At 37.3% G+C, this 27385-nt stretch overlaps 1 protein-coding gene across 1 annotated transcript in view; it reads right to left on the reverse strand.

Moving 5' to 3' along the window:
• CDH20 (cadherin 20) overlaps positions 1 to 27385 on the reverse strand; it is a 156757-nt gene that overhangs the window by 21910 nt on the left and 107462 nt on the right. The window contains exons 3-6 of the mRNA XM_053466107.1: positions 19485 to 19597; positions 8060 to 8433; positions 4737 to 5031; positions 3460 to 3579 (exon numbers count right to left, since the gene is read on the reverse strand). Coding sequence (XP_053322082.1) covers positions 3460 to 3579; positions 4737 to 5031; positions 8060 to 8281 — 637 coding nt within the window. The 5' untranslated portion in view covers positions 8282 to 8433; positions 19485 to 19597. The remainder of the gene's footprint in view (positions 1 to 3459; positions 3580 to 4736; positions 5032 to 8059; positions 8434 to 19484; positions 19598 to 27385) is intronic.

Consider the following 27385-nt stretch of genomic DNA (forward strand, 5'->3'; position numbering starts at 1 on the left):
CAGAGGGGCATGTCTGGGGGTATAAAGCATATCTGGAGGGGCATATCAAGGGCACAGTGGTATAAAGGGGGTTATAAGGCATATTTGGGGGGCACAGTGGCATATCAGGGGGGTTATAAGGCATATCAGGGGGTTATAAGGCAGATCAGTGGGGCACAGTGGCATATCTGGGGGTATAAGGCATATCTGGGGTCACAGTGGCATATCTTTGGTATAAGGCATATCAGAGGGCACTATGGCATATTGGGGTATAAGGCATATCTGTGGAGGCAGAGTGGCATATCAGGGAGTAAAAGGCATATCAGGGGGTATAAGGCATATCTGGGGAGGACGGAGTGGCATATCTGGGGGTATAAGGCATGTTTACTTGCTGCGTAATATATCCTACCCACTGACAGGTGCCAAGATTATCAGTGTTATTCACTTCACCTGTCAGTGGTAATAACATTATGGCTGATTGGAATATATATATATATATATATATATATATATATATATATATATATATAATATGGAAATGTATTCAGATTGAACTGATGTGGTTGTGTGATATTTCTGTGACAACAAGTCCTTACTTTGGCTTAATATGGCCTGCTTGAAATGAAGCTCTGTTGCTATGGTACCAGAGAGAACCAAGATTTTTGTTATGCTCTGTATATTTGCAATAGCGAGAAATCCTCAGCCAGAATTAAAAACATAATGATACAGGAGAGTTACAGTTCTCGGCTGTTATTGTAACGGTTCCAATATTCAAATTAACCAAGATCAAAAAAAGTTTTAATGAGTGAAATATGAAAAAGTATTTCTAACAAAACAGTAAGATCACACTTTGGTACGACTTATTAATTCTAAACTGAAAAATAACTGTAAGGTGCAGTTATATGTTTAGATCGCAGAGGGTGCTATGCCAAAACGCAATTCCAAAGCGCTGATGCAGCCAAAACATGATGTAATAGTGCACCTGAGGCTTCTCACTACAGAGATGTGTGAGCCAGTAGAACTATAGTAAATACAGCACTTCAAACACATTAATAGGGGTTTGCAATTAACTGCCTGATATGATTTGCATTTCATTGAAGGATATATGCATGTGATAGCTCACAAGCCTGGACTGGCCATCTGGCACACAAGGCAAATGCCCAGTCCACTGGTGCTGCACAGTTTGTTCGCCGGCTGGATATGTGTGACTGTACGATACGTGAGCATAAAAATGCAATGTGTGGCCACACATATGCAGACAACGGCTGTACTTTCATCATATGGCCACCGCCAACCTTAAAGTGGAAGGGGTGCTTAATTATCCCTGGTATGGCACTGACTGCCAGCAATTCAGTTGGTACAAAATACATGAAAACAAAGGCGTTTTCTGAATGTCATCTATAGTATTGCACTATAGCTACATAACCACATCTGAAGACCGAAAGAACTGAAGTATGGCAGATAGAGCATAAATATGTTGCATTAATATACTCTAAGTATGACATAAAGGGATACTAGATGGTTTTAACTACACAATGAGGCTGGAATGGCAGAGGAAAGAGAGTTACGTCTCGGTTTCTAAAAATGCTTAAAAAATACTCAAAATCAATTTGCAGAGAAAATAATCCTGGCATCATGGTTGATACTTAATGAGGCTGTTTTTTTTAAATGCTATGAGAAAATCAATATAATAATATTGGTGCTTTGATTGATATCTTTCATTGGACCAGCAACTGAGCTTTGACAGGACCGGTCTTAGGACCAGAAGACCTGACTAGGCAAGTGTAGAGTCCAGTGTAGCCCAGTGAGTACTGTGAACCATGTTAGTAATTTCAATATACTTTATTTAAAATGGGGGCCGACAAAAAAGTGCTCTTGCTTAGGATGCCAAGCTTTTATGTGCTGGTCAAAGAAATGGAAGCTACTAAAGTGTGTTACTACGTCTCACAGTTTATATTGTTCTTACTAATGTTTGTACATAATCTTTCCATTTAGCCTAAACAGTGTGGTTAGGGGGATTGTACCCAAATCTGTTTGATTATCACAATAGCAGAACTTTGATGTTACTCTGATAGGTCCTGGAAAGACAAAATTCCATGCAGCCATATTGGTGCAGAAAATTGCAGTCTCTCAATAGCCATAGCTGTTTGTATGTCGCAAATGGCCCTTACTACAACATTACTCTAACATGACCCCGCTTACTATCTGACACATTGTATCCATTCTGCACAGTGCAGAAGAACATGAAACGCAACAATGATCCCATTAAGAGAATAATAGATCATGTACTGTAAAAGAAAGACATATACCGTTTGTATTTATATGTTGATTGTAACAGGGATAGTGTGACTTATAAAACTGAATTGACAATGATGACCAGGACAATACATTGCAAAGCCGGGATTCTGATAGCAAAGTAAAAGGGAAGAGAAAGGGGGCAAAGACAATAAAAAAGGGTCACAAAGCACAAATGAAATGTGAGAAATTATGTATACCATACCAATGAAAAATGTATACCAATGACACTGATAACTTGATTTTATAGACAGAATACAAAAACAAAAACATTAAGCATCTTGCATCATGGTCAAAATAACAATTTTCCTAATTCTCATAATGAAACACAGATGTACAGAAGACAGAAGGTCAGGAAGGACTGCCAATTTTAGCGTGTAAATCACCAATAGTACAATTTCAATTCATTTTTTGCAAATACCTTGTAACAAGAAAATGAAAAAAGAGTATTTATTGTTAATAATGATGTTGATGAAGGTGATTCGATAGAAATGTGCTGTGATGTCAGATTGAAATGAGCTTTCACTTAATTAATTTAATAGTTTTAATGTATATTTTTGAGGTGAATTATATCCAGGTTCAATTATTTCTATGTACAGCACATATACGCAAAGAAAATGGATGAAGTGAATGAAAAAGAAGAACATTTCTGGATTTATGCATTTATTGGGCATTTGGCTTGTTCAAAATGCACATATTGCACTCCTTAAAAACGACATAAGACAATTTTTGCATGAGACGTCAACTTCATTGTGTTGTGAAATTGTTAAACAAAGCATGTTGTTAAGCTTTTAATTACTTTATCAGTTTATTTTAATATTTCTGCTGTGTGTGTGGCAGAACTAGTTAAAATGAAAATGTAATTATGTATTTATGTGCAATTATGTTCTTCTCATGTTCTTCTGTGACTTAATTGTACACAAGCCAACTTTTGGGTTCTGTTAACTAGGATGCCAAATAACTTTGATTAACCATTTGAAGTACAGCTGATTTGGGCATGGTCCGCAATACTGGCACCATGACTGGGACAGCCTGGTTTGTAAGTTTGTAAGAACCGTGTTAATAGCCAAACTAGGTCTCAAATAAAATGTATATTCATATACGTTAACTGTGTTATTAACTAAACCCAAAAATCACTTGGAAATGACATCCCACTGACACAAAATTAACAACTTCAGTAAATACCTGTTTTAGAGTCCACAGAAAAATATGGCTGTCCTTGCAAAATACTATACACAACCCTCGCACTGCTTCCATAAGTAGGATCATCTGCATCTGTTGCTGACACCTGGATAATAGAGGTACCTGATGGAAATAGAAAACATTGACCTTTGTAAATTAAGAGCCGAGAATCTAATTTCGCTTCTTCCATAAAAAAAAAACTTGCAAACTTTGCATAATGACAGCAACATTAACGGTTTTACCACCTGTCAGTAGAAGATTAATTGCCACCCGCGCCTTCCACTCGGCTAATACGTCCTAACAATCTAATGAAGAAACCATTTTTTTGAGATAAGCTCCACATGGCTATTACTGCTTCTCTGTCCTGTTACATATTGGATTTACCATTCATAGCTGATGTGATGGCTGTTTTAGCCACCTGTTCACTCTGCTGAGAATGACTTAAATTTGACGCCATCATTTGGCAGAACTCTCGTCGTATGATGGTGCTATCAATACACATCTTCTTCTACCGCTGCCTAAATGATGCTCTGCTCTACTGTATAGCATATTTGCCACAATATCGCAGTTTTATGATCACAACCTGGAAGTGTAGTCAGAGGCGTTACTGGACAATGTGAAGCTGTACTGCATGAATGCTTTGGGTATTTTCCCTGAAAATAAAATATATATTGAGCTTTTAACCACAACATTATTTAGTGGGCTGCTTAACCCCTAGTACACCAGATGAGGAGAGCAACAATATTTCGAAACAATGTCCCGCTTAACCCACTTGTATAGGAATGGCAAAATTTTAAGTATTTTTGAATGGATCTTTACGATTTATCTGATGTTTAACCAAAAGGAATGATGCAAACAGGATGATGTAAATGATGATGCAAACAGGATGATGTAAACTAGCTATGGTGTCCCCTAGAAGACAGGGTGATCTCAGAAATAGGTCATTTAATATCTACAAACACTTAGCAGAGGTCTTGCTGTATTAATAAACAGGATTAACATCAACTGGAGTATGCATCAGATTATCAAGGTACTTTTTTTTAGTAGTTGAGAGTTTAAATATAAGTGAACAATATGTATTTAAGATGTCCATCGCATTTGTACAGAGAGTAATAGGAGAATTGCAAGAAGCCAAGGTGTAGTACCAATGTTTGTAAAAGCAAAGTAAATGTTCCAGTTCTATCTCTGTAAAAATGAAAGTGGGTCAAATAGAAAAATGTATTATTATTGATCATTAAGATTATACTTAGATAGGTCTTGCGTTTAAAAAGTTATCTTACCAACTGGTGACATCTCTGGCACTGAAGCTGTATAAGGTCCATCAAGAAACCTGGGTTCATTATCATTTATATCTTGGATTTTGATGATGAACTCAGATTCTGGTTCCATAGGCCTGCTAGTTCTTCTGTCCAGAGCCTGTGCTCTTAGGGTATATTGAGACCTTTCTTCTCGATCGAGCCTTTGAATTGCATGGATGTCTCCTGTAGTGTCATCAATTGTAAACATGGTTCCCGCTCCATCACCAGAAAGAATGTATTTGATGGATCCATCTCCTTTGTCCATATCTGAGTGAAGCTTTAATATAAAGCAGTAAAAACGAGAAGCATCTTTACTTATAGAGATCAAAGTTATAACATTTCTCTATAACCTTTAAGTTATAAAATAAAAATAGATCCATTTAATTTTTACCATCATTCTAAAGTCTTATTGCTACTTTTTTTCTCCTTGTCATTGTATTTCATCTTCATCTTCAATGTTCTTTTATATTAATAACATGTATTAATTAAAGGCGCTGTTCCAGTTACACTGCTGAAACCATTCCTAGCACTTTTTAATGGCCATTACCTTAATCATGTAAAATATTGCTTCATTTGGGATATACATGTATTGTTATTGTAAAATGCAATAAAAAGAGAGTAAAACAAAGAAATGCTTAACTGTCAAGTGGCACAAGGTTGTCACTGATAGGTTGTTGACACAGTAACTAAAACACCTCCGATGTTTTGAAGGTATTAAAGCTGTAGAGGACAAAATAACATTGCACATCTGGCAATATTTTTTTGCTCCACATGCTGGACTAAGTTTAACAGCACATTTAAGCTAAAAGAAAAGGTAATGTAATTAATATCATGAGACGTTTGTGTAATTGTGGAGGTCAGAAACACACAAGCATATAGACTTTCATTTCATATGTGGAGTGTTCATATGCATACGTGGATCTACCAACATGAAAATCTTTCACTGTGTCGTTTGTAAACACCGTGTGCGATAACGCTCAATAGACCCTCATTAACCACTAATAAACAATACACAGCATCTAGGTAGCGTGACGCACAAGACAGTTTATAGAACATGCATTACCTATGGGAAGTAGACTATGTGATGCTCCCTACCAGCAAGAAATAATAATCTTGCAGTTTTGCGATCTCCCCCATTGTGTGAAATAAAAATAAATAAAACAACTTTTAGCTATAATATAATAATATATGAGTGATAAATGACTTGTTTTCTACTTATTCTTGTAAAAAAAGAATAGAATAGGAAGGTGATTCAGTGATAGGGGATCCAAAAAGTCCAGCATAGCATTAGTTAAAAAACATAACATTGTTATGTCTAATTTAAAATGTTCTGCTAAAAAATACTTAGCCGATATACTTTTTTTTAAATGTCAGAGATCAGCAAAAACTGGACAGATTTGCAGTAAATGCCTTTTCTACCCAGAAATACGTTTTTTTTTAGTATGTGCACTACTGGTCAAGTATAATCAAAAGTAATTTAATATTTAGTTTAGTATTAGGGTGTAATTATAGAAACTAAAGTGCCAAAAAGACAGGGCAAACAAAACAATAATAAATACAAAAAATAAATTAAACATAAGTGATGGTTCACAATAAAATCTGAAACTTGGAAGCTTTGTTCCATGAATCTGGAAGCTTCGTAACATGTCTCAAAGCAGGTTATGCAGCAGATTTAATGCCGTGAACAATTTTAGCCAAAGTTACTCCACGCACTAGCAAGTGCTCACTAAACATGCATAATATGCCCTGCTGCACATCCTGCTTTCATATTGAATCCAAAATGAACGCAAAAATGAACCCGACTATTGTGCTCTTCCAAACACTGGGATGTACCAGCAGGTGCAATAATACCGGCCACATTGGTAACTAAAGCCTATGGTAATGTTTTCACCATTCATTCCACATTCTTTTTCAGGGAAGTAGCTTGGAATTAAATAGTGAACAATGCATTCTTCTCAAGAGCGAATGTTACAATCAGTCTAACAAGCAAGATTCAGATAGAAGCTTACAAAGAGAATTAACATCCTCTGGGTCATTTCAGTTGAGGCTTTTACCATGAAGTGTATTTCCTGTATGAGTTTTATATTTTATAAAGAATGAATTATGCCATGTTGCTTGTTAACCTACATTAAATAAAAAATAAACAATTCTAGTGATTCTACTCACTACTGCAGGTACCGGTGCTTTGACACTTTCGTATAGGCATCACATGGGGTATACCTGTTATTAGGCCCTGAGTACCTATGGCATGTCCTCTACCTGTACAAGAGATGAGGACAAGGATCTGATTGCGCCATATAATCTCTAATTACTGGCACCATTACATCGCACTAATGATTGGCCTGTAGTGCCACTGGCTACTGCTGTCCCTTATATTTGTGGTCGCTGTTGATCTCAGTGAAGCAGAAAGCTAAGTTGTCATATGACTTCACTTCATTAAGACATGGAAAGACCATACGTGTGACAGACAGTGGGAATTCCACTTGCCTATTCCTAAAGGCTTCGGAGTCCTGTAAATTCTTTCAGCTTCAGGCCCCCACAAACCATAAGGGCAGATCTGGTGGTCCAGTTGTAAAATATTGAAAAGAACACGTCCTCCGCCTAGCATCTGAAATATAGCAGACCCTTTAGACAAATATATAAAGCTATAATCAAGGGCAAACCTTGTTAAATGTAGAACATACTAGACATACTCTTGAGGCACTGAACAGATCCTCATAGTCTACAAGTAATATCCTATTTAATCCACATTAAGGGCATTTAATGTTCAGTCATGGCCAAAGCTTCATCTGTAGTTAACACTACCTACCTTCCATGGTACAACTATATTTTGAAATACTCAGGTTTATTCACTAAATAAGCTGGAGTGCATTTCACTGCATAAACTTTACGCTCAGACTTTCTTGCGGTAAATGATGTTTTGACATTCATAATGCATATTTATTGCGACAAAAATGTTCACAGCGCCGCCTACATCTCTCCATTTTGGGAATCAACCCTAAAATAAATAGACCAATCATTAAGTGGTTTATATGACTTGGATATTAGCGAGATTAAGTTTATTTTCTTTCAAAAAGGATGTGTGATTAGTACAAAGCTTTCTTTATTTCAATGAGCAGAAAGACAAATACAATAATCTGTTGTATCTCAAGGTGACACCACTTTTAAATACTATTTAGACACGGCGAATTAGATGTGCATGGTGTCACTGCCAGATTTGTTGAATAGAAGCTCTCATGCTAACCATGTTTCCTGGTTCCACATATTCCACTCTGTTCACGTTTAGGTTATTTTGGGTATCTCACCTTGCCAACATAGAGAGGGTCTGTTCCTGTGTACTCTTCCAGAACAAAGAATTGGTTCCATACCCAGCTTCTCTTGACTCTGTGATGTAGCAACTGTTTACTCTCTGAGTTGCCATCCAACATTCTGATGAGTGGATTTGAAAATCCAAAAGCTGAATTTGTCAAGTCCAACAGCAACATCCAGTATACACACAAACACAGGACATTTTCTCCATTTCTCATTCTGTTGAAGTTTCTTGTCAATTTGTGTGTCTTTTTTTTTTAAAGTGCTTTATTGCTGAGTGTTAAAATAAATAGGACGACTTGGATAAGGTATTTGATCTTGGGTGACTTGCTTTGATGGTGGTTGCGAGCAACGATAGATACCTAGGAAGCTGAAAATAAAGCATAAAACAAAAATGCAGTTTTAGTGAAAATAATGATAACATAAGTGAAGTCCGTCAGCTAGAGAGAATAATAATATAATATGAATGGTATATTTAGGAACAAAGAGGACTGTTATCTTCCTACATACAAGAAAGTACCTTTGGATACGGGCACACCAGGGGTTGTAGTTAGTAGGAAGGATTTCTTCACTTTTGCTAACTTTGATTGCAACAGGGTTCCACTGTATTATTGATTCGCCAGAGTTAACAGCATGCTCTCAGAAATACAGTATTTATGATCTTATAAGCCCTTTGAAACTGCTGAATATAAGCATTCACTTCTAGAAAACATAATACTAAGCAAGCAGTTTCCAAGGACAGCTGCTATTTCTAAATATATTTTGTTGCCACACAATACCAAATAACATATTTTTTCCTAAGGTGAATCTGAATCATTGCTGACCTTAATTATTATTTTACGCTTGCTGCTGGATTTAGATGTCACGCTCACTTGCAGTTTTACTTTGGGGCGTATCGCGGCTCCTAATGCGACATATCACGGATTTGAATGGTTAGTTAATCATTATGTTACCCACAAGAAGGTTATGGGGGGAGTTGGTAGTCACACGCTATTGTGTGATATGTTTGCTCGTTTGACGAACAGATTTTCTTTCTTACAGGCTGAAAAGACTGGTTTAGGTGCAGGAATGTCGACCTCCAATGGTGGAAGCTTTCTCATCAGTCAAGGGTCCTTTGTTGTCACAAGTCAGATTAGCTGGTGACCTCACTCTGTGCCATAGAATGTGGCAGCTTTTCCATTCACTGTTTTGTGGGTCTTAATGAGGTGGTTTTGCACTCAACCTACTCTGTCAAAACACTCTGAATATCTTTGATGCCATTAATGTCTGAGCTGCTCAGTTTAAAGACACCAATGACTCTTTTTTTACTATGCCTTTTCTCTCTTGTGTCCTCCCGTTTTTTAAGGAGCTACTGAACAGATGCTCTTCTTCAAGAAGCTGATAATGTGCCTGCTTTTAACATATGCTATTAAACAATGCTGAATATAACATAAGGTCATCTTATACATATGGATCCATGTGAGTGTTTTAAAAATGTTACCCACCATAACTTATGTAATTGGTATTTCTCGTGCTACCCTCAAGCCTCAAGTATTAAGCCAGTATCACAACCTCATGCTGACGAGTCCCATTAAGGATGAAACAGCTGTCCATGAGTGGTGATCTGGCTACTGCACCTCTTACCCGAGTTTTGTCTAAAGGCTGTCTTGTACAGCGGGCAATTACTTTCAAGGGATCCATGTATAAAGCGGATATAGAGGCAAAAGGAGATCATTGTTGACCTTATTTGCATGCACCTACCCAGAATCCCTTGTGGTTGTGGCAGCACCATGAGATTTCTGAGGGAAAAACAAGCCTTCTGGCGTGTCTGGTGTCTGTAGACGAGTGTTTTAATAATTCTTTTACTACCATCAAAATACAACAATCCATAAAATAAATAAATTCTGTAGCGAGTATAATCACCAACTTAATCACGTGTAGTTATACAGGTGACCAATCTACATTGAAGCTCCTCCATGAGACTGTTATATTATATTATTTATGAGATATACATTCTACATAATTCATTTCTGCTCTCAACCATGAACATCTAAAATTATAAGTTAGCCCTTAGTGCCACTCAGGCCAGTATTACTTGACGCTAACTGAATGCTCAATTTTGAACATTCCCCCCCAAGAAAGAATACACAGGAAACATACAAAGGCCACAAATTGTTTAACTGAAATAAAGGGACCAGTAAAGCAAAGCTGACAGTCCTAGGTATTGGAAATGATTTGTGTTTTAGCTAAGAATGACAAATGCTATTTCTTTGCATTTCCCATTTTTATAGAGCACCCTTCTTAAAGAGGATTTTCATTCTCAGAAAACTTAAGTGAATCCATTCCTATCTCCCAGACAGACCTGCTACAGCTTAATGTCCCTTTATGCTCAACAATAAATTCACCTCTACTACAGTTTGACACTGCCTATTTCTTCTATATTTCTGGCAATGTAATTGAAGATGCGGCACAAACCAGACCCCTAAAGGGAACTTTATCTCAAACATAGGGTGCTCTTATGCGATAAAGGACCATACATCATTTAAAGTAACATGAGATAGCGTGTATCCTTTATGTTTGCCTTATGACATAAACGGATGAAAGGATTCCAAAATAAAATGCTTCCTCACCTACTTAAGAGGCTCTGCCGGGATAAGGAAAATCAATGTTACAAATATTTAATATAACGTATATTATATGTATACATGGGACTATGACAGCTAGAACTAAGCAGCATGTAACAGGAGAAAACATATGGTATTTTTCTAATAATGACTTACTTTGATTAAGGCTTACCAGTGAGGCTCTGTGTGAGCTACAGATAAAAATATGCATTGCCGTATTTTTATATGGAGCATTTTCAAATATATCTCCTAAATGTTCCTATAAATTCATTCTGCTAAATTCTGCCTCGTCTGGTTTTAGAAACTTTTACTCCTCTCTTTCCCGCATGCCTTAAATAGAACATATTCATAAAAGAAAAACAGAAATAATGAACCAAAAAGAACGCCAGGGAAATTTGCGGTCCACTTGCCATCCACAAATATACGCTTTGCAAATGAAATCAAATGAATTCTGAATTGCAGCTAATCCCTGAATTCACACATTTATGGCAAACGTTGTGATCTTCATGGAATGCCAGAACAGATGAAAGAAGCTAGAAGATTTGTCAACATACATTTCTATTAGAGGAGATCATCGATGTCTAAGGACAAATGTCCTCTTCAGATGACATGAAAATGATTGAAGATGCTGCTTATTATCTACTAACCAAACCACAATGTAAAAGTAAAGGGGAAACTAGACACACTGTTACAGCCTACAAGCTGCTTCATCTGCCATTATCTCAGATTTTACACCCTACAGCCCTGTTTTGTAAATAAACATATGTAATCATGGAAAAGAAAAAATGTCGGTGCGATATGTAATCATGTTTACGGATTAAAATAACCAGTATACATGCATTAGAAATTACTATATCCATAACTGCCAGCATTCTGCCCAGTGCTGTTGAGACAGACTACGTTGTGATGTCATGCCACCTTTGGCAATGCAGTTCCACTTAGACAAAACATGAATTGCGCTCCCCAGCGTGTTAAGTAAATAACTCTTAAGAGATGTGTCATTTTATTCTTTCACCTGAAAGTTTCCTTTCAGGAGAACAACACAAATGTGTGTTTTTCCTGATTCCAACAGCCTGTTTCTATGTGTCAAAAATTATGAAAAAGAAAAAATGGTATGTTTTAACATATGTTTCAAGAAAGGATTTGGACATTGTACAGTAGCACAAATAGTGTTTCTAATGCAGTATTTAGATATAAAGGTGTTAAATTGAGTCAGAATAAGTACAACAGCACCCTCAAACAGCCCTTGATTATTGACGGTGATACATTTAATTATTTTGCTTGTATATGACCATGGAAATACTATTCTTGCCAAAACAGGTTTTTAGCTGAAGAACACTTGAATCCATTGCTTTGCCTATTGACACAAAGCTGACAAACGCAGAGGATGCAGTGATCTGCTGATCATTAATGTTTTGCAACTTTTTTGTCACTTCCACTGTCTGAAATATTTCTTCTGCTCTTGATGTACAAGTTTACCTGCTGATACAAATGCTCTCATATCTCAGTGCGGGGGATTTCCAGCTATTGCTGACAGGTAAAAATATATACTGTAAGCAAAGATTAAATGGTAGCACTAGTTAGTCAAAAAACAATAAAAAAACACGGGCCTAAGGCCCCACTGAAGATAGCCCATGTCTCAATACTTGATTTATACAAACTGTAGTTTGCATGTGACGTGCATGTAAATGTGATGTACGATATGTATACAAGGTATTGCTTTTATCAAAATTAAGCTTTGGTGAACTTTCAAGAACAGGTTGGTATCTAAAAAGCGTCACACCCTTCCCACCACACTGTGGGCTCTCCTCATGGGTGTCCAAAGGAGGGGGGGGGGACAAGAAGAGGAAATCCCAAAGAGCCCCCCTTGAAATTCAATGAGGCCCACTGAAGCAGCAGTAGGGGAGGGAGAAACAGCAGGGTATTTAGAGTAGGTTAACTAAACATAGAGCACAGAGAAAACACCTGGTAGCCTGTGAAGTGCAACAAAAAACGCTATAATTTAATTCTGTACACCCTCCTCTCTTTCTAGCTGGTTTCGTCCCATTCACTGCAGCTGCTCCTTCACAGACACAGAGTCCCTGCCTGAGCACGCTGCAGACACAAGGTAGCTTATTTCAAACATGTATTGCAGCTAGGGTTAGTTCATACTCCAGCTGTTATTTCTACATTTCTACATTACCCATGACTCTCAGCCAGTCTGGTATAGTAAGCATCATGGAAAAGGGAGTACAAAAAACAGAGTGCCAAATGTTAGGTTTTATATTATCATGGATTGTTACTGGAGCTGCTGTGGAATGCACTCTCATGATTCTCAGCCATCCATTTGGTTGGCTGAACATTATGAGAAATATATTAACAGCACTTTGAGTGCTGAATGCCACTGGCATAGCAGGCCCCTTGACTACGTAATCACTGTAGAAAATACGTTTTGGTGACATTCTTTTGAATGCTCAATGTGCCACCAAGTAGTAATAATATCTGCTATATACATATAGTATGAAATGAGAGCATATAATGTAAGAAGTGCATTTAAACCACTACTAGAACATCTCTAAGACACTGCTCTGTACTGAGCTCAAAGTTCTTCTATGTTTTAGATTTCTCTCCTTCTTCTTTTATCGCCATTCATTATTTTGAGATCAAATGATGAAATTCTAAAGCAGTACTGATCAAACGCAAGAAAGATCAAATGCTGGAGTCAGAAGATGAACTGCAGAAACTGCTATCCTATACAAAACAGTACCAGAGCTGCACTAAAGTAACTTGAATAACATGTTCTTTTTAGTCTTGGCCGCACAAAAAGAGGTATAAAGATACAACAATGTGTTCAGGTATAAAAATGCAAGCAACTTAAATCAAACTAAAGCATCACGAGTACATATTAATGGTTATATTTATAACCCAAAAATACGGACGGGTCGATTAGGTCACCAACCCAGACATCATCGCTAAGCTTCTCTTCATTGGAACATTTATTAGTTTGCAATGAAGCTTTCTACAAATTCTTGCTTGCAGCTAAAATAAAAATCTATTGCCTCTATAAAATTCTCAGGGGTAATAACTTGATGGCCTCTGTTTATGAAGCCAATTATGTAGCATGGTTTTAACAAAATTGTCTGTATTATCACTTGTAAATTTTTAAGCTAATGAAGCAAATGAAAGTAGGCAGGCTATTTCCTTGTTTGCATGTTTGTTGGAATATCTAATATTTATTTAATATATATATAATACATTAAAATGTGTGTTTTGTAGTGAAAACAAAATGAAAATGTAATTAAAATTAAACAAATAAAGAACACAGAGATCAGAATAAACAAAAATATTTTTTCCATGACCTCTGTCTGTAAACAGTTTACACTATTTAATGACTTTTAATGAGTCTCTGGTGATAACATTTCTGGTATATTAAAGCTAGGAATTAAAAAACCAGCATGTTCTTGTATAGTCTCACATTCCAGTTTAAATAATAAATGTAAGAGTACGTTAGTATCTACAGTCTTTTATATGAAACTACATTAAAGAAACATCATCGCTCGTTTTTTTTCTTTCCAGGTATCAATGCAGATGCATTCAACAGTGCTGTGCACAGGTAACAGGGGGTTATATTCTAATGCTCACGTTGTGTACTTTTTAGGAGCTTGGATTAAACCTTGTTGAAGCCCACCTGTGCCACTAGCATGTTAGCCTACTCAACACAGAGGGGTCAACTAACTCTGAAGCCATTGAATCACTCTGCAATGCCATGAAGGCCGTTAGTAATTCACTTTAATTGTTCTAGGAACTGCTATGAATGTTCATTGCTAAAGTAGCAAGAGGCCTACACCTGCAATCTCTTAAACACTGCTCCCTTGTGATGTGTGGTAGCAGGATGGACAGTGATTCCTCTACTATATCAAAAGTGACCACCCTTGGTCCTGGCCACATGGAGCCCCATTGTTGGGTCTGTTTATACACCAATGCCTTCAGAATACAAAGCAAGAAGGAGGGATAGAGCCTCTATTGTAGAAACACACATTGCGTCCATTAGCAACCAAGTAACAGGGGTTGTGGATTTGTAACTATACTTCTGTAACATCTGTGACCGATGATAGGGAGAGGATAACTTATTTTTATTTTCATTTTGGATAGGAGAGGCACCTGCTACTGAGGTTTGCACACTTATGGTCTGTATGGTGTATTAAATTCTTTTATAGGGCAGTAACATGGCTCATCTGATTGCTAGTTCCACAACTCATTGCAGGTTCACTATAGCAAAAAAGAGATTGACCAACTCAAGTATGTGCTGAGATTCCAAGTCAGCGATGTGATTACATTCAACAAGAATGCTGTTTGTAGTGGTAGTATTAATATTATCTTGGACATGAATAGCTGGAAAGTAACTTTTTGTTAATTCAAAATGTAATTAATGAAGACCACCATTGGAGCCTTTCATGTATTTATGTAAATGATCCATTTGGAACCCCTTCCCACTGGTGGCATTGTGACACATATCTCTTTTTCTGTCTTCCGTGTCTGCCTGAAAAGCTACCCAGCCCTTTCACTAAGGACCTGAATGGAAACATTTGAATAGTTACAAGGGTGACTTTTGGCTCTGTTAGGTAGCGTGGAGACCTTTTATGAACCTACATAGGCTGGTGGTCTGGGATATTCAGTTTTCCGGATCCACATACCACATGACTTACTTATATGTAAGAAGAACAAAAGAAATGTTTTATGTTGTTGATCAAGTTAAGTACAACAGCTGCAGAGCACGTTAGATATCCAGTTTTGAACCATCACTGACCTTGAACAAGTAGCATTGTGTTTATGGAAATTAATGTGTTTGCAAAAATAAGTTTGATATCTTTCAGTTATATAGCTAAAGTCCATTAGCGGTTTAAAGATAAAAAGTTAGCTTAACACAAAAAAGACCATTAAATGGCATATTCAAAAATATGTGGAATTGTAGGTGCAAAATAAATAACGGCAAAGTACAAAAAGGAAGTATATAGATGTAATGTAAGTAGATAAAGTGGTAGATAAGTGTAGCAACCTCCTAGCAGCTGTAGAAACGTAGTAAGAGCATTTAAAAATGCATGGACTAAGCAACGGTCCAAAGGACCAAATATTGTTTGAGCTGGAAAATATGTTTTTTTTTTTTATCTATGTCTATAGCTCAGTTCACCCGCATTAATTACATATTTACTTTCAACACAACAGTAATAAAATAATCTCCACAATTAAAGTCAATAAAATGTTAAAGGGATTCTGAAGGAGGATGTATTGGTGTAAACACCACTATTTGAAATACACTGGCAATTACAAGAACTTTTAAAAAGAAAGGCAAAAGATACATGTTTAATCCTGAATAAAGGTGCATATAAAGTAGCTTGAAAGTAATTACCTCTCCAAAACTGAGGGATTCTATAATGGACCTGCTAGCTGGAAAGTGTTTATATTGTAAATCAAAGCAGAGAAAAACCTCAGCTAATTTACAAGTAAAAACTGATGCATTGCCTGGATAAGCCCACGTCACAACAAAGACTGAATATCTCTGTGCTAAACAGGACCTTCAAGGTTTCTTTGGAATCTAAAGTACCCACTGTGATACTTTTGTTAAGACTCACATGGATATTTTGGCTGGTCTTGCGGTTTGACAAGAATCATCATGTATATATTTTACTTTTACAGAGTTGGTGAAGCTATTTATCTTAAATTACATTAAGCTGTCTCATGTACAATGTTCTAACTGAAGAAGAGACCTCTAAGGTCTCAAAAACTTGTGTAACGTCACTTACGTGTACTGCTAATAAAATGCATTGACTAAAAACCCTTGGGCTAGTATGGCTTTATTTTTCTCTTGGGCTAAAATGGCTATATCCAGATGTTCTTAGTGACTGTGATAGCCAAGGACAAGGTAGGCCCCCATCTGGCCACGCAGCAAACTGAATCATGCTGCAGATCCACTACTTCAATATGCAGCAGTCGGCTGGATACATAACAGGAGATGGCTGGCACTTTCTTGCCTGGGGAGCAGGTAAAGCTGAGTGGCCACACTAAATACACTTTGGGCCCAATTTGGACATTTCCACTTAGGGGGTGTACTCACTTTTGTTGCCAAGGTTTAGACATGAATGGCTGTGTGTTGAGTTATTTTACACTGTTATACAGGCTGTACACTCACTACGTTACATTGTAGCAGAGTGTCATTCCTTCAGTGTTGTCACATGAAAAGATATAATAAATTATTTACAAAAATGTGAGGCGTACTCACTTTTGTGACATACTGTATACATAAAACTTGCACCAATATCCTTACAATATCACTACAAGGAAAAAATAAAGACAACCTTCACTACCCCCAAATCCCTTAAAAAAGATGTTATAGGGCAATGTGTACGGGATGAATGTGGCCCTCTAGAACATAAAAAAACACATACTGTATGTGTGGTATTACTGAAATCAGGGTATGTTGCCTATTCAGCATTGTTCACTGTTCAGTGGTTGCACCTGCTGTGTTGAAGAAGTGCTAACTAAAATTGCATTTTTTTTCTATTTTGGTATAGTTTTTATATACAGCATTACACTTTATGTGGTTCGCTGGTTTAAAAACTTCATACAACTCAAGAATGTATACTGACATAACTGCGGGATTGCTGGGTGTGCCACTGTGGCCAGGACTTGACTCCTAGGGTCCATGCTGATACAGGATGAACCCACTGCACCTCTAGTACCAACAGGTTTAATGGGGGGAGCAGGATGATAGGTACCTCCTCTGATTGGGTGGGTCCTGCAAAACTATTACACTTTTGATGTAATGCATAATCTAGTATCATTAATTGTTCCAGTGGCAGAAGGTGGCTGACATTTGGCAATAAAAGAGTTAACAAAACAGAGCATAAATCAGCGGAACCGCATGTGATTCCGTAAACCAATATGGCAAATCAATGGCTGCTGTCTCATAAATTTACTCCTCGTTGTGGTCTGTATTTCTCAGAAACTAAGTAACTGCATTTAGAATACCACAGAGAGCTATTAGTATGCATTGACATTGTGGGTAATTACATTTAAGAAGGTATTTCATTTAACAGTGGCTAATCTGGCAAAGATACAACGCAAGGAGTAATTAAATGTAAAATGAAATAAGACAATGAGTTTCCTGCATTACCATTTGTATTTCTTGTTATTCTGTACTTGAAACTTCGGCTAGGTGAACCAGTGTGCTCTGACTGGACAGACGTGTGAACCAAAGTGATGGCAGAACCAACTTTTTCTCCCTCTGGGCCTAGAAAAATGATCTGCTTCTCTAGAGGTGAGTCTGCTCAGCTTTAGGATTTGTACGTTGGGTAGGGGACCTGGGACGCAATGCACTACAGTTGTCTCACCCACCTATAAAACTCAGATGTATGGCAAACGTTTTCCCATGTGGATTAAATCTACATTGTTTGTCTTTATAAAGTATACAAAGCTGGAACATTGGAGCACATGACAAGTTGCAAGTGTGACTGGAGTACTAACATTGGACTGTTTAGAACGTCGAGTCTGCATCAAAGACATCTTATGACATGTGCACCCTCAGCAAGTCCTTAAACATCGTCTTTTCACAGAGGCGACACCTCTGCTGCTTGGTAATTTATTCAGATGAGACTTCTTCTTTTGCAAATGAAAAGGAGCAACCCCATTGATACCTTGTTGAGGTCTGCATCGAAAATACAAAACAGATATCCACTGTAGTTCCCCTGAAGCTATTTGAAATAAATCCAATTAATAAACCGAATTTCTGCATAGAAGCAAAGGCACTGTCACTCGTTAATTTCTGCCTTGGAGCTTGGGTTCATAGTCAAAAGCACATACATACATAAAAGAAAATAATGAAGTGTAGTTGATTTAAGTGCAGCGCACACATATAACACGCCATGCCGTTAAGAAAGATTAGACTCTCCGGTATAATGGTGTATACCGTAAGTGGGCTGTATGCTCTCCAACACTGCCTCCAGCAAGGAAACATTTTTAATCCCAATTAGTGTTTCAGGGAAAGTGTTTTCTCCGGTCTTAGCATAGTAAATCGGCATTACGTGTACATGAATGGAAAACAATCAGCCTCATTATTCAGGCTGGGTAAAGATAGTAGGAAGAGTCGCTTCCATTCCGTTTGTCACGAAAGGTACGAAGGAAATTGAACACAGGAAAAAATATAACGAGAAGGCGCTTTAATGTCTTAATAAATAAAGCAGAATTGCCTTGCGATTCAGATATCTGTTTAGAAAACTAAGCAGCCTTACGTATGAAATATTTTTATCTTTAATGTATCCAGGGAAGAATTCCTTTAGATATTTTGTAGATTTTGCTCCATTGTATTAACCTTTCTAGTTATGTGCAATATTGCTTGGAAATAACCCATTTACCTACATATTTGTAGCCACCTAAGCCAATGCCACTTTAATCAGTTTCCACGAATAAGTGTTAAAAAGGAGAATTCAAAGAAATGGCTCTCTTAGACCCATTTTTATCCAATGCCAACAGATTTAGTTTATTTTTTACTCATAGTCCATAAAAGACAAGTTAAACGAGGCATCTTTTGTTTTGCGCATGTATCAGCTCTATGGGTCATCACTATATTTTTATAAACAATTCATACAGAAAAAAACCCCAAAACAATAATAGTAACATTTTCTTTAAAGTTATGCGTCTTTCTGTTAAACTGGCATGCTCGCAGCTTTTGATTGTAACTATAGACATGTCAAATATCACATTTCTTAACGTTACCATATCTCATTGTTTTGTATTTCTAACAAACATTGGTGATTATAAGTGATCCTAAGTATCTATTTCTTACCTGCTTTGCTTTTTTTCCCTTTGCCTTCTTATCTTTTAGATTCTTCTCGTGCAGAAGCGTCAATATCTGTGAAGCCCAAGCAAGGTACCTTAGTAGGTCTTCCAGTTAACTGTCTGCGAAGGACAATAAAAGTTGAATTCTCACTTCTGAGGCAGGCAACTTTGAGTGTGAATTGAAGAAAAGAAATTCAAAAGGCCACACCAATCAGCACTCTAGCTTTTAGTCTGATGTTCACCCCTCGTTTTCCATCCAGCCCCCTCCCTGCTGATTCACTGAAAAAAGCCCTGGGAGACTTACGTAAGGAATCATTCATAAGTAAAATTCTGAGGATGCACTGCCTCAGCTCAGCAATGATCAAAAACAAGCAATGAACGTTCTATTTGGATATATCAAAATTAATCATATTTTGAACAAAAGTATAAAAATGTATAAAAATATAATAAAACAGATGCATGAACATTTTAAATCCTTTTTTCTGCTAACATAATGCAGATACCTTTTTTCATTAGCAGGGGAAAAAATGTTCGTAGCTGTGATATATGAAATCTTCTTAACCTTCCGTTAAATCCCAGTCTTAATTGGAAGCTTACTGTACCTAATTAAAAGAACTGTTCTTTTAATGTCACATACCCTTTTATGCAAATAAACAATGCATCTGGGATGCACTATTAAATCATTAATTATTAGACATTACTAAAGAATTCTGTAATCATTGGTAGTGGTTAGTAACATATTTTTTGTTTACCTCAACTGCTAGAAGAGCCTTAATTAAAGAGATATTATACTGCAATTTTATTATACTTTATTTTTAAAACTTACTTTGTTTTTAATCTTGATAATGTAAGGATTCATGTTGTTCTTTATAGGAATCATAGCTCAATGTTGAGTGGGTTCTAGCTACAGAATTAAAATGCAAAGGAGTGATTTATAAAGGGACCCCTTTGCATGATAAATGCAATGCTGAACAGGGCTGGATTAGGGATTAAAAGCGGCAAGGTGTTTTATGGCCATTTGATAAATAATGTATGTGTGGACAGGGGCTGCATACATTTTTATACTCTAACAGCGTGCACATATGCAGCTGAGGCCATGCACTGCAGAACCTGATTTGCCTCTGGAGCTGCAGTAAGGGTAAGTATGGGGCCAACACCGGCCAGCGTCCAACCGTGTATTTATTCAGTGTGCCAAATGGCCAGTCCAGGCCTGACACTGAATATCACGTTTGAAGCATACTTTTATTAACAAATGGAAATAAATACTTTACTTCATAGAAACTTTAAAGACGCTTGATATTGTGGACACAGTGGCGTACTTAGGTGGATGCCACACTGGCACAGACCCTCAGTCAGGGGCATAACAATCATGGTCACAGAAGTCGCAACTGTGACCAGGCCCGCCACTCTAGCGGGGCCTGGGTGACCCCTGCAAAGTGATGTCCTCCCCTTTAAAGTCACTAGGTGAGGTTATACCAGCAGCTTGTGAAACAGATACTGTAGAGATCATCTCATTGGATGATCTCTAACACTATAGCCCCGCATGCTGTGTCTGATTGATCCAAACTGTTTAGGTGCAAAGATGGCACAAGCAGGCTGTTTGAGGGCAGTGACAAGCTGTTTGGGGACAGAAGATGGCATAGACAAGGTTTTTGGGGGCATTGACTCCCTGAAAGAGAGGAGACATGCTGGGGCAAACTACAGTGGTTAATTTGATTTGTTTTTGTTCAGGGAAACCTGCCATACAGTATATTTATATAAGAGAATTGCCACTTTATATGGCACATTTGTGAAACTTTTCATTCACAGTTGCTCTTTTTAGCAAGACTGTAACATTATGGGAATTTTTGATGGAATATCATGTATACATTGATTCAATCTTTGAACCTCTTTCTAAATCCATGTTTTTGTAAGTATTCATGGTTACTGTTAGTGTTATTCAAGACATATAAAAAGTATACAGTATAGATAGTATAGAGAATGGTATAGTATGGAAGAGAGATGTAAAAACTATTTAGAATGCACAGGGCAGTCTAAATGTATAGAAGTCAGATTAAAAAACACATCAGTAGACTCTCTTTATTACTTTCTCACTTTCTGGCTCTTTATTCCTCACTAACTTGGCTAATAAACCATATTGTTTTATATAAGTTTTCACTGGCTAAAAATGAGAATGCAGGGCATTTTATTTTGTAACTTCAAATGAAATCTACTTTCTTCGCATGGGTCTTAAAAAGAGAGAAATGTTGAGACGGATGTACAATTTTACAGGTAAGTTTAACTCGTCCTTAGTGTTGGAACTGAGTCAGACATCTTAAATGATTTCAGTTTAACATTTCCTGAGTGACCGGCTTATACCTCTGCTCTACCAAGTTCGAACTCCAAAAATGTTACGCAAGGACATGTTTCTACCAATCAACTCCTAATATACAACACAAGCAACAATTTACAGTATAAAAAAATCCTATGGATTTACAACCTATTTAAAGACAGAAAGAACAAAAAAACCAATGTTGCCTTAGGGCACACAAAGCAGAGAGATGGCAAAATGGAGGCATTGTCAAAACCTATTTTGTCTTACTCCGGCAGCCTAGCTCCATGAACAGCGCACATCCCTCCCGCAGTAAAGAGCATACCTTTCTAAAAGGCAGTAGTCAATAAGTAATGACAGAAAATGGTGGGAAATTACAGCAGAATTACAAGGAATCAGTTTGCATGGTTAGAAAAAAATATATTTGCTGTGACTGCTTTGCCCTTGGTTTGATGAAGCCACCTCATTGCATAATATGTATAGATTAGGAGCCAATTGGGACAATGTAATAGGTATTATTATCTATTTATAAATATGCTTCATACTTCACAGAGGAAAAGAGGTCAGACTGACAGAATTCTGACAGTTTAAAGTTAAACACATTTATACAAGAACTAAAGCTCCTCTCCGTGTGAAGGATGATCAATGGAAGTAAGTGAGGGAGGGAAGAATGGGGATACAGAAGGTATAAGTGCCACCTGATATACTACGGCAGCTTTGCTGAAAAGCTTAGGTGGTGTTGATGAATACGGTTTAGACCAACTGTACAGATGGCATCATTAGCAACAGAAGCTATAATTGATTTACAATGCTTGTGCGTGCAATACAGTTGCCCCCATAAACAAGGGCAATACATTTATATGGGCCCCTCAGTTATCACTGTACACAGCATACATAAATTTAAGAGTGTACATATTAGGAAGCTGTATCTTCTGATTATGTTTCAATTTCCAGTGTCTGCTGGGTAACCTCTGAAGCAATGCTGTTTGCCCTTGGAACACAGGCAATCCTGGATGGACCTGATGCAAGGCACCACAGAACGTAAGTGAGGTTGCCTTTTTGAAACCACAGCACACTAATTAATGGAAACTATGTTAAAGGAAAGGATTGTTGAACATCTGAAGTCACATGGGTTTACCTCAGGAAGATCTTGCCAAACAAATCCTATAAATTTTTTTGATTGGGTGACTAAAGTAATTGATCAAGGTGGTGCAGTAGACATTGTGTATCTGGATTTCACTAAGGCCTTTGACACTGTCCCACATAGAAGACTTTTAGGTAAACTGCAGTCTCTGGGTTTAGATCCCAATATTGTTGAATGGATCAAGCAGTGGTGTATATTCAGAGCAAGGTCTTGTTACCAGTGGGGTACCTCAGAGATCTGTACTTGGACCCATTCTTTAATATCTTTATTAGTGATATTGCAGAAGGTCTTGATGGAAAGGTATGTTTATTTGCTGACGACACAAACATTTGCACCAGGGTTGATGTTCCTGGAGGGAGAAGCCAAATGGCAAATGATTTAGATAAACTGGAAAATGCGAGGAAATGGATTTAGGGGTAATTATTTCTGAGGATTTAATGGTAGGTAGAGAATGCGTTAGAGCAGCAGGTAATGCTAGCAGAATGCTTGGTTGTATAGCGAGAGGTATTAGCAGTAGAAAGAGGGAAGAGTGCTCTTAATATATATAACCTGGAAGAAAGACGGGACAGGGGGGATATGATAAAAACATTTAAATATTTAAAAGGAATCAACAAGATAAAGGAAGAGTTTATTTAAAAGGAGAAATACTACCACAACAAGAGGACATAGTCTTACACTAAAGGGGTAAAGGTTTAAAGGTAACATTAGGAAATATTACTTTACGGAAAGGGTAGTGGAAGCATGGAATAGCCTCCCAGCAGAAGTGGTAGATGTTAGTACAGTGAAGACATTTAAGTGAGCGTGGGATAAACATAAGGCTATTCTAGTTATAGGATAAGGCCAGGTACTAAGTAAAGTAGTAATGGTTCTTATCTGTCGTCACTTTCTATGTTTCTACGTTTCTAATATAAAACATGATACACTACTCCACATACTGCGCGGATGTAAAAGCGTGGCATGTGGCCACACGTATCCAGCAGACGGCCACACATACATCATTAGATGGCTTTAAAGCATCAGGCTTTTGAGTTACTTGTAAGAGATTTATCTCCAGCATTGAATCCATCCCAGTGTATTTAACTGCACGGTGCTATTTCTACGTATTGTACTGATATGAAGCCAGGGCATTACGATCGGTTGACGTGCATCTGTGAACAAAGGAAAATGAAACAATATATGTATCCATTCATCAAGAATGGTTAGTGAGGCTGGCAGTTTGTTTCACTGATCCCTGAGGAAAACAAATTGGCATGGCTCCTTATTAGGGGGGCAATGATCTCGGTACTTACTGTATTGCTGTTACAGTATGCTGTTATTATGGCTATACCTATAGATTTGTCTTAGAATATGTTACATTCGTTCATATGCGACTGTCCCTAAATGCAGCAAAGTGTTCCATAGAACAATGTTCAATGCTTGTAAAAACAGATTAAGGTATCACTTTATTTGAATTAGTTTTTTATACTATAGTTCCAATTAGTGGCTATAAAGAATTACATGAAAAAAATGTCATTTGGCATGGGCAGCAGCATTGTTGGAATCCTACCAATACACAAAAAAAGACTAAACTACTGCTCGAGGCAAGAAAAAAAATCACCTCATCACAATAAAAATTCAGTATCTAGTACCAACTTTACAGAAGATCTGATTGAGTCTTATTGAAGAGCTACTCTAACTTATAAGGGACATGTCCCAACTCAACATTCTCTAACGGAAAATGTATTTTCCTCTAAAGAAAATGCTATCAGCTTTCATTTTTTAGAATCATTAACTGTAAAAAAGAATTAAAAAGGCAAAGCAAGGGCAATGGCTAAACATATTTGCATTCACACATATTCTTATATAACTTTTTTATCATTAATATTACACTTTATCCATAAAGAAAGCGCCAAGAGATTCTTTAGAAAGTGAATAGTAAAGGGAATACACATTAAAATGGACAGTTTACACCAGTGCAGGATGCTGCGTTTGTGAGCTTACAATCTAATATTCATTTTATAGTACATTTTAAATCACTTTGTAATGTAATGTTTTATAGAGCAGCTATGTCTACCAGAATGCAAAAATAACACATTCAGGATGTGTTTTTGCTCTCCATATACTGTATAACAATAAGAAGAAGGACTTTAAATATATACAGCACTGCTGGTGATTCACAAACCGTTTTATATATTGCTCATTTTGGACACATCATTCTGAGAAGTATCCTTATATCAAGGTTTGCTATTTTCTAGCATTTAAACGTGAATCTTTTGCTCTTGCTGAGAGCTCTTTGTAGAAATGAATCATTATTTGCTGCTATAACAGAAAGTTTTTAAAAAAATGACACAAGATGTTGCCATGAATTATGTGACCAGGTAGTCAAAATAACGCAACCACTTCGGTTGTCAGAATGTATTTTACACTCACTCCTTTCAGTTTCTGTATCTCTTTTTGTCTGCCAGCAGCATTGTAATGGGCTGGTACCCCAGCCAATATGTCAATGAATGCTTCGATACACACAGAGAAAAGGAGATCTTCTTTTGTCTAGGACCAGGATGGATGGGGGGTTTAATGCATCAGCAAGCAGAGAGTTCCCTCACAGTTGGAGCATTCCAATAATTGCCAGAACAAATTATATGGGGGGCAAGCTGTCCTTTACCCCTTCCAAAGAATAATAGAAAGAAAGAATAGAACATTCAAACAACACCAAAATCTGAGTGTATAGAATGCAGCGTAGAAATAGATTTGATACAGTTAGAAAGGAAACATTCTGGAGACAACATTTCTAGGGCATGTTATTTTCATGGGTTTCAACATGACTTGTTTATGTGAGCTTCAGTTGTATAGATGGATAGAGTCTGACATGTATTTAAATCTTTACATGGTGTCACATTACGTTAGGTCTTTTTCATTGTAATCACAATGTAATCTTATAGTTTAGGGACAATTGTTTTTTTTTAAGGCCTATCATTTCTTTTAACATACTTTTTTTGTTAGTGCAACTTGTACCTTTAATTCATATCTTGGATGCTCTAGGAACTTCATATATCATACATCACATGTATAAACTAAACTATGTTGCTCTTTATTTGTTATATTAGTACTACCGAAAGCATTTTTAAATGACAAGAAAATATCACATTATTTCATATTTTAATTTATTCATAATTCCACTAAAAATATTTTGTTTTAAAAATATTAATTTTGTTCACCAATATGTACAAAATATTAAATTGAAGATGCATGTTCCTGACACCAGTCGCCACTCCAGATAGCCAGTGATCCAAATCCTATGTAAAGTATATATATGATGCAGATTTATCCTATAGATGGGGCAAAAGTATAAGTACAGACTGTAGAAACCCTGTGCGCTCTCATTCCGCTGACAAATAAAAAGGGGGCGAAACGCGTCAAATGTTTTCCCCCCAGTTTTTTCGATGTGATCTGCACATCAGCCCTTTTAGAATTTTACTGGTCGTCAGATATCCTAGGAAACCTACTCTGCTTTATTAATATTAAAAATAATATTACTAAATACTAAAAAAAAAAAAATCATAGACAGAATTACCGTATTTGCTCAATTATAAGACAACCCTGATTATAAGACGACCCCCCAAAATCTGAATATTAATTTAGGAAAAAAAGGAAAAGCCTGTATATAGGATGACCCTATAGGGAAAAAAAAGTTTTACCAGTAAATGTTAATTAATTTAAACTATGTTTAAACTATTATTTTTTTTAATAAAAGCTATGATTGAGAAAAATATTTTTTTGGCTTTTATTTCCTTTTATTTTCCAACCTGCCCCCTGTTATGCACATCTGCCCCCAGGCTTGCCACTCTGCCCCAGATATGCCTTATACCCCTATATGCCACTGTGCCCTATGATATGCCTTTGAACCCTCTATATGCCACTGTGCCCCATGATATGCCATTTCACCCCATATGTGCCACTCTGCCTCCAGAAATACCTTATACCCTTATATGCCACTCTAGCATTTAGGGGGTTAAAAGGCATATTATGGGGCAGAGTGGCATATAGGGAGGTATAAGGAGGCAGAGTGGCATATAGAGGGTTAAAGGGCATATATGGAGGCAGAGTGGCATTAAGGGGGTTAAAAGGCATATCATAGAGTCACTCTGCCTACAGAAATGGCTTATGCCCCCAATTTAACACTCCCCCTCCCAAACTTACCGGTGTCTCCGACTCCTTGGTGTGTAGTCGGGGCAGCGGGTAGACATCTACACAATTTGCGTACGCAACTTCTGCTGCAGCCGGAAAAAGGTGCCGTTAGCAGCGGGGGTTGTCTGCGTCCATCGCGCATACACCCTCCGGCTGTAAGAGAGAATTCCCCAAACGGTGCAGGGAACTCTCCTCTCTGACAGCCCGGGAAGGTCTGCGCGATGGACGCAGACAACCGCTGCTGACGGCACCTCCTTCCGGCTGCAGTGGAACTTGCCTACGCGAATCG

Source organism: Spea bombifrons, chromosome 5 (genome assembly GCF_027358695.1).
Source record: "Spea bombifrons isolate aSpeBom1 chromosome 5, aSpeBom1.2.pri, whole genome shotgun sequence".
NCBI lineage: Eukaryota > Metazoa > Chordata > Amphibia > Anura > Pelobatidae > Spea > Spea bombifrons.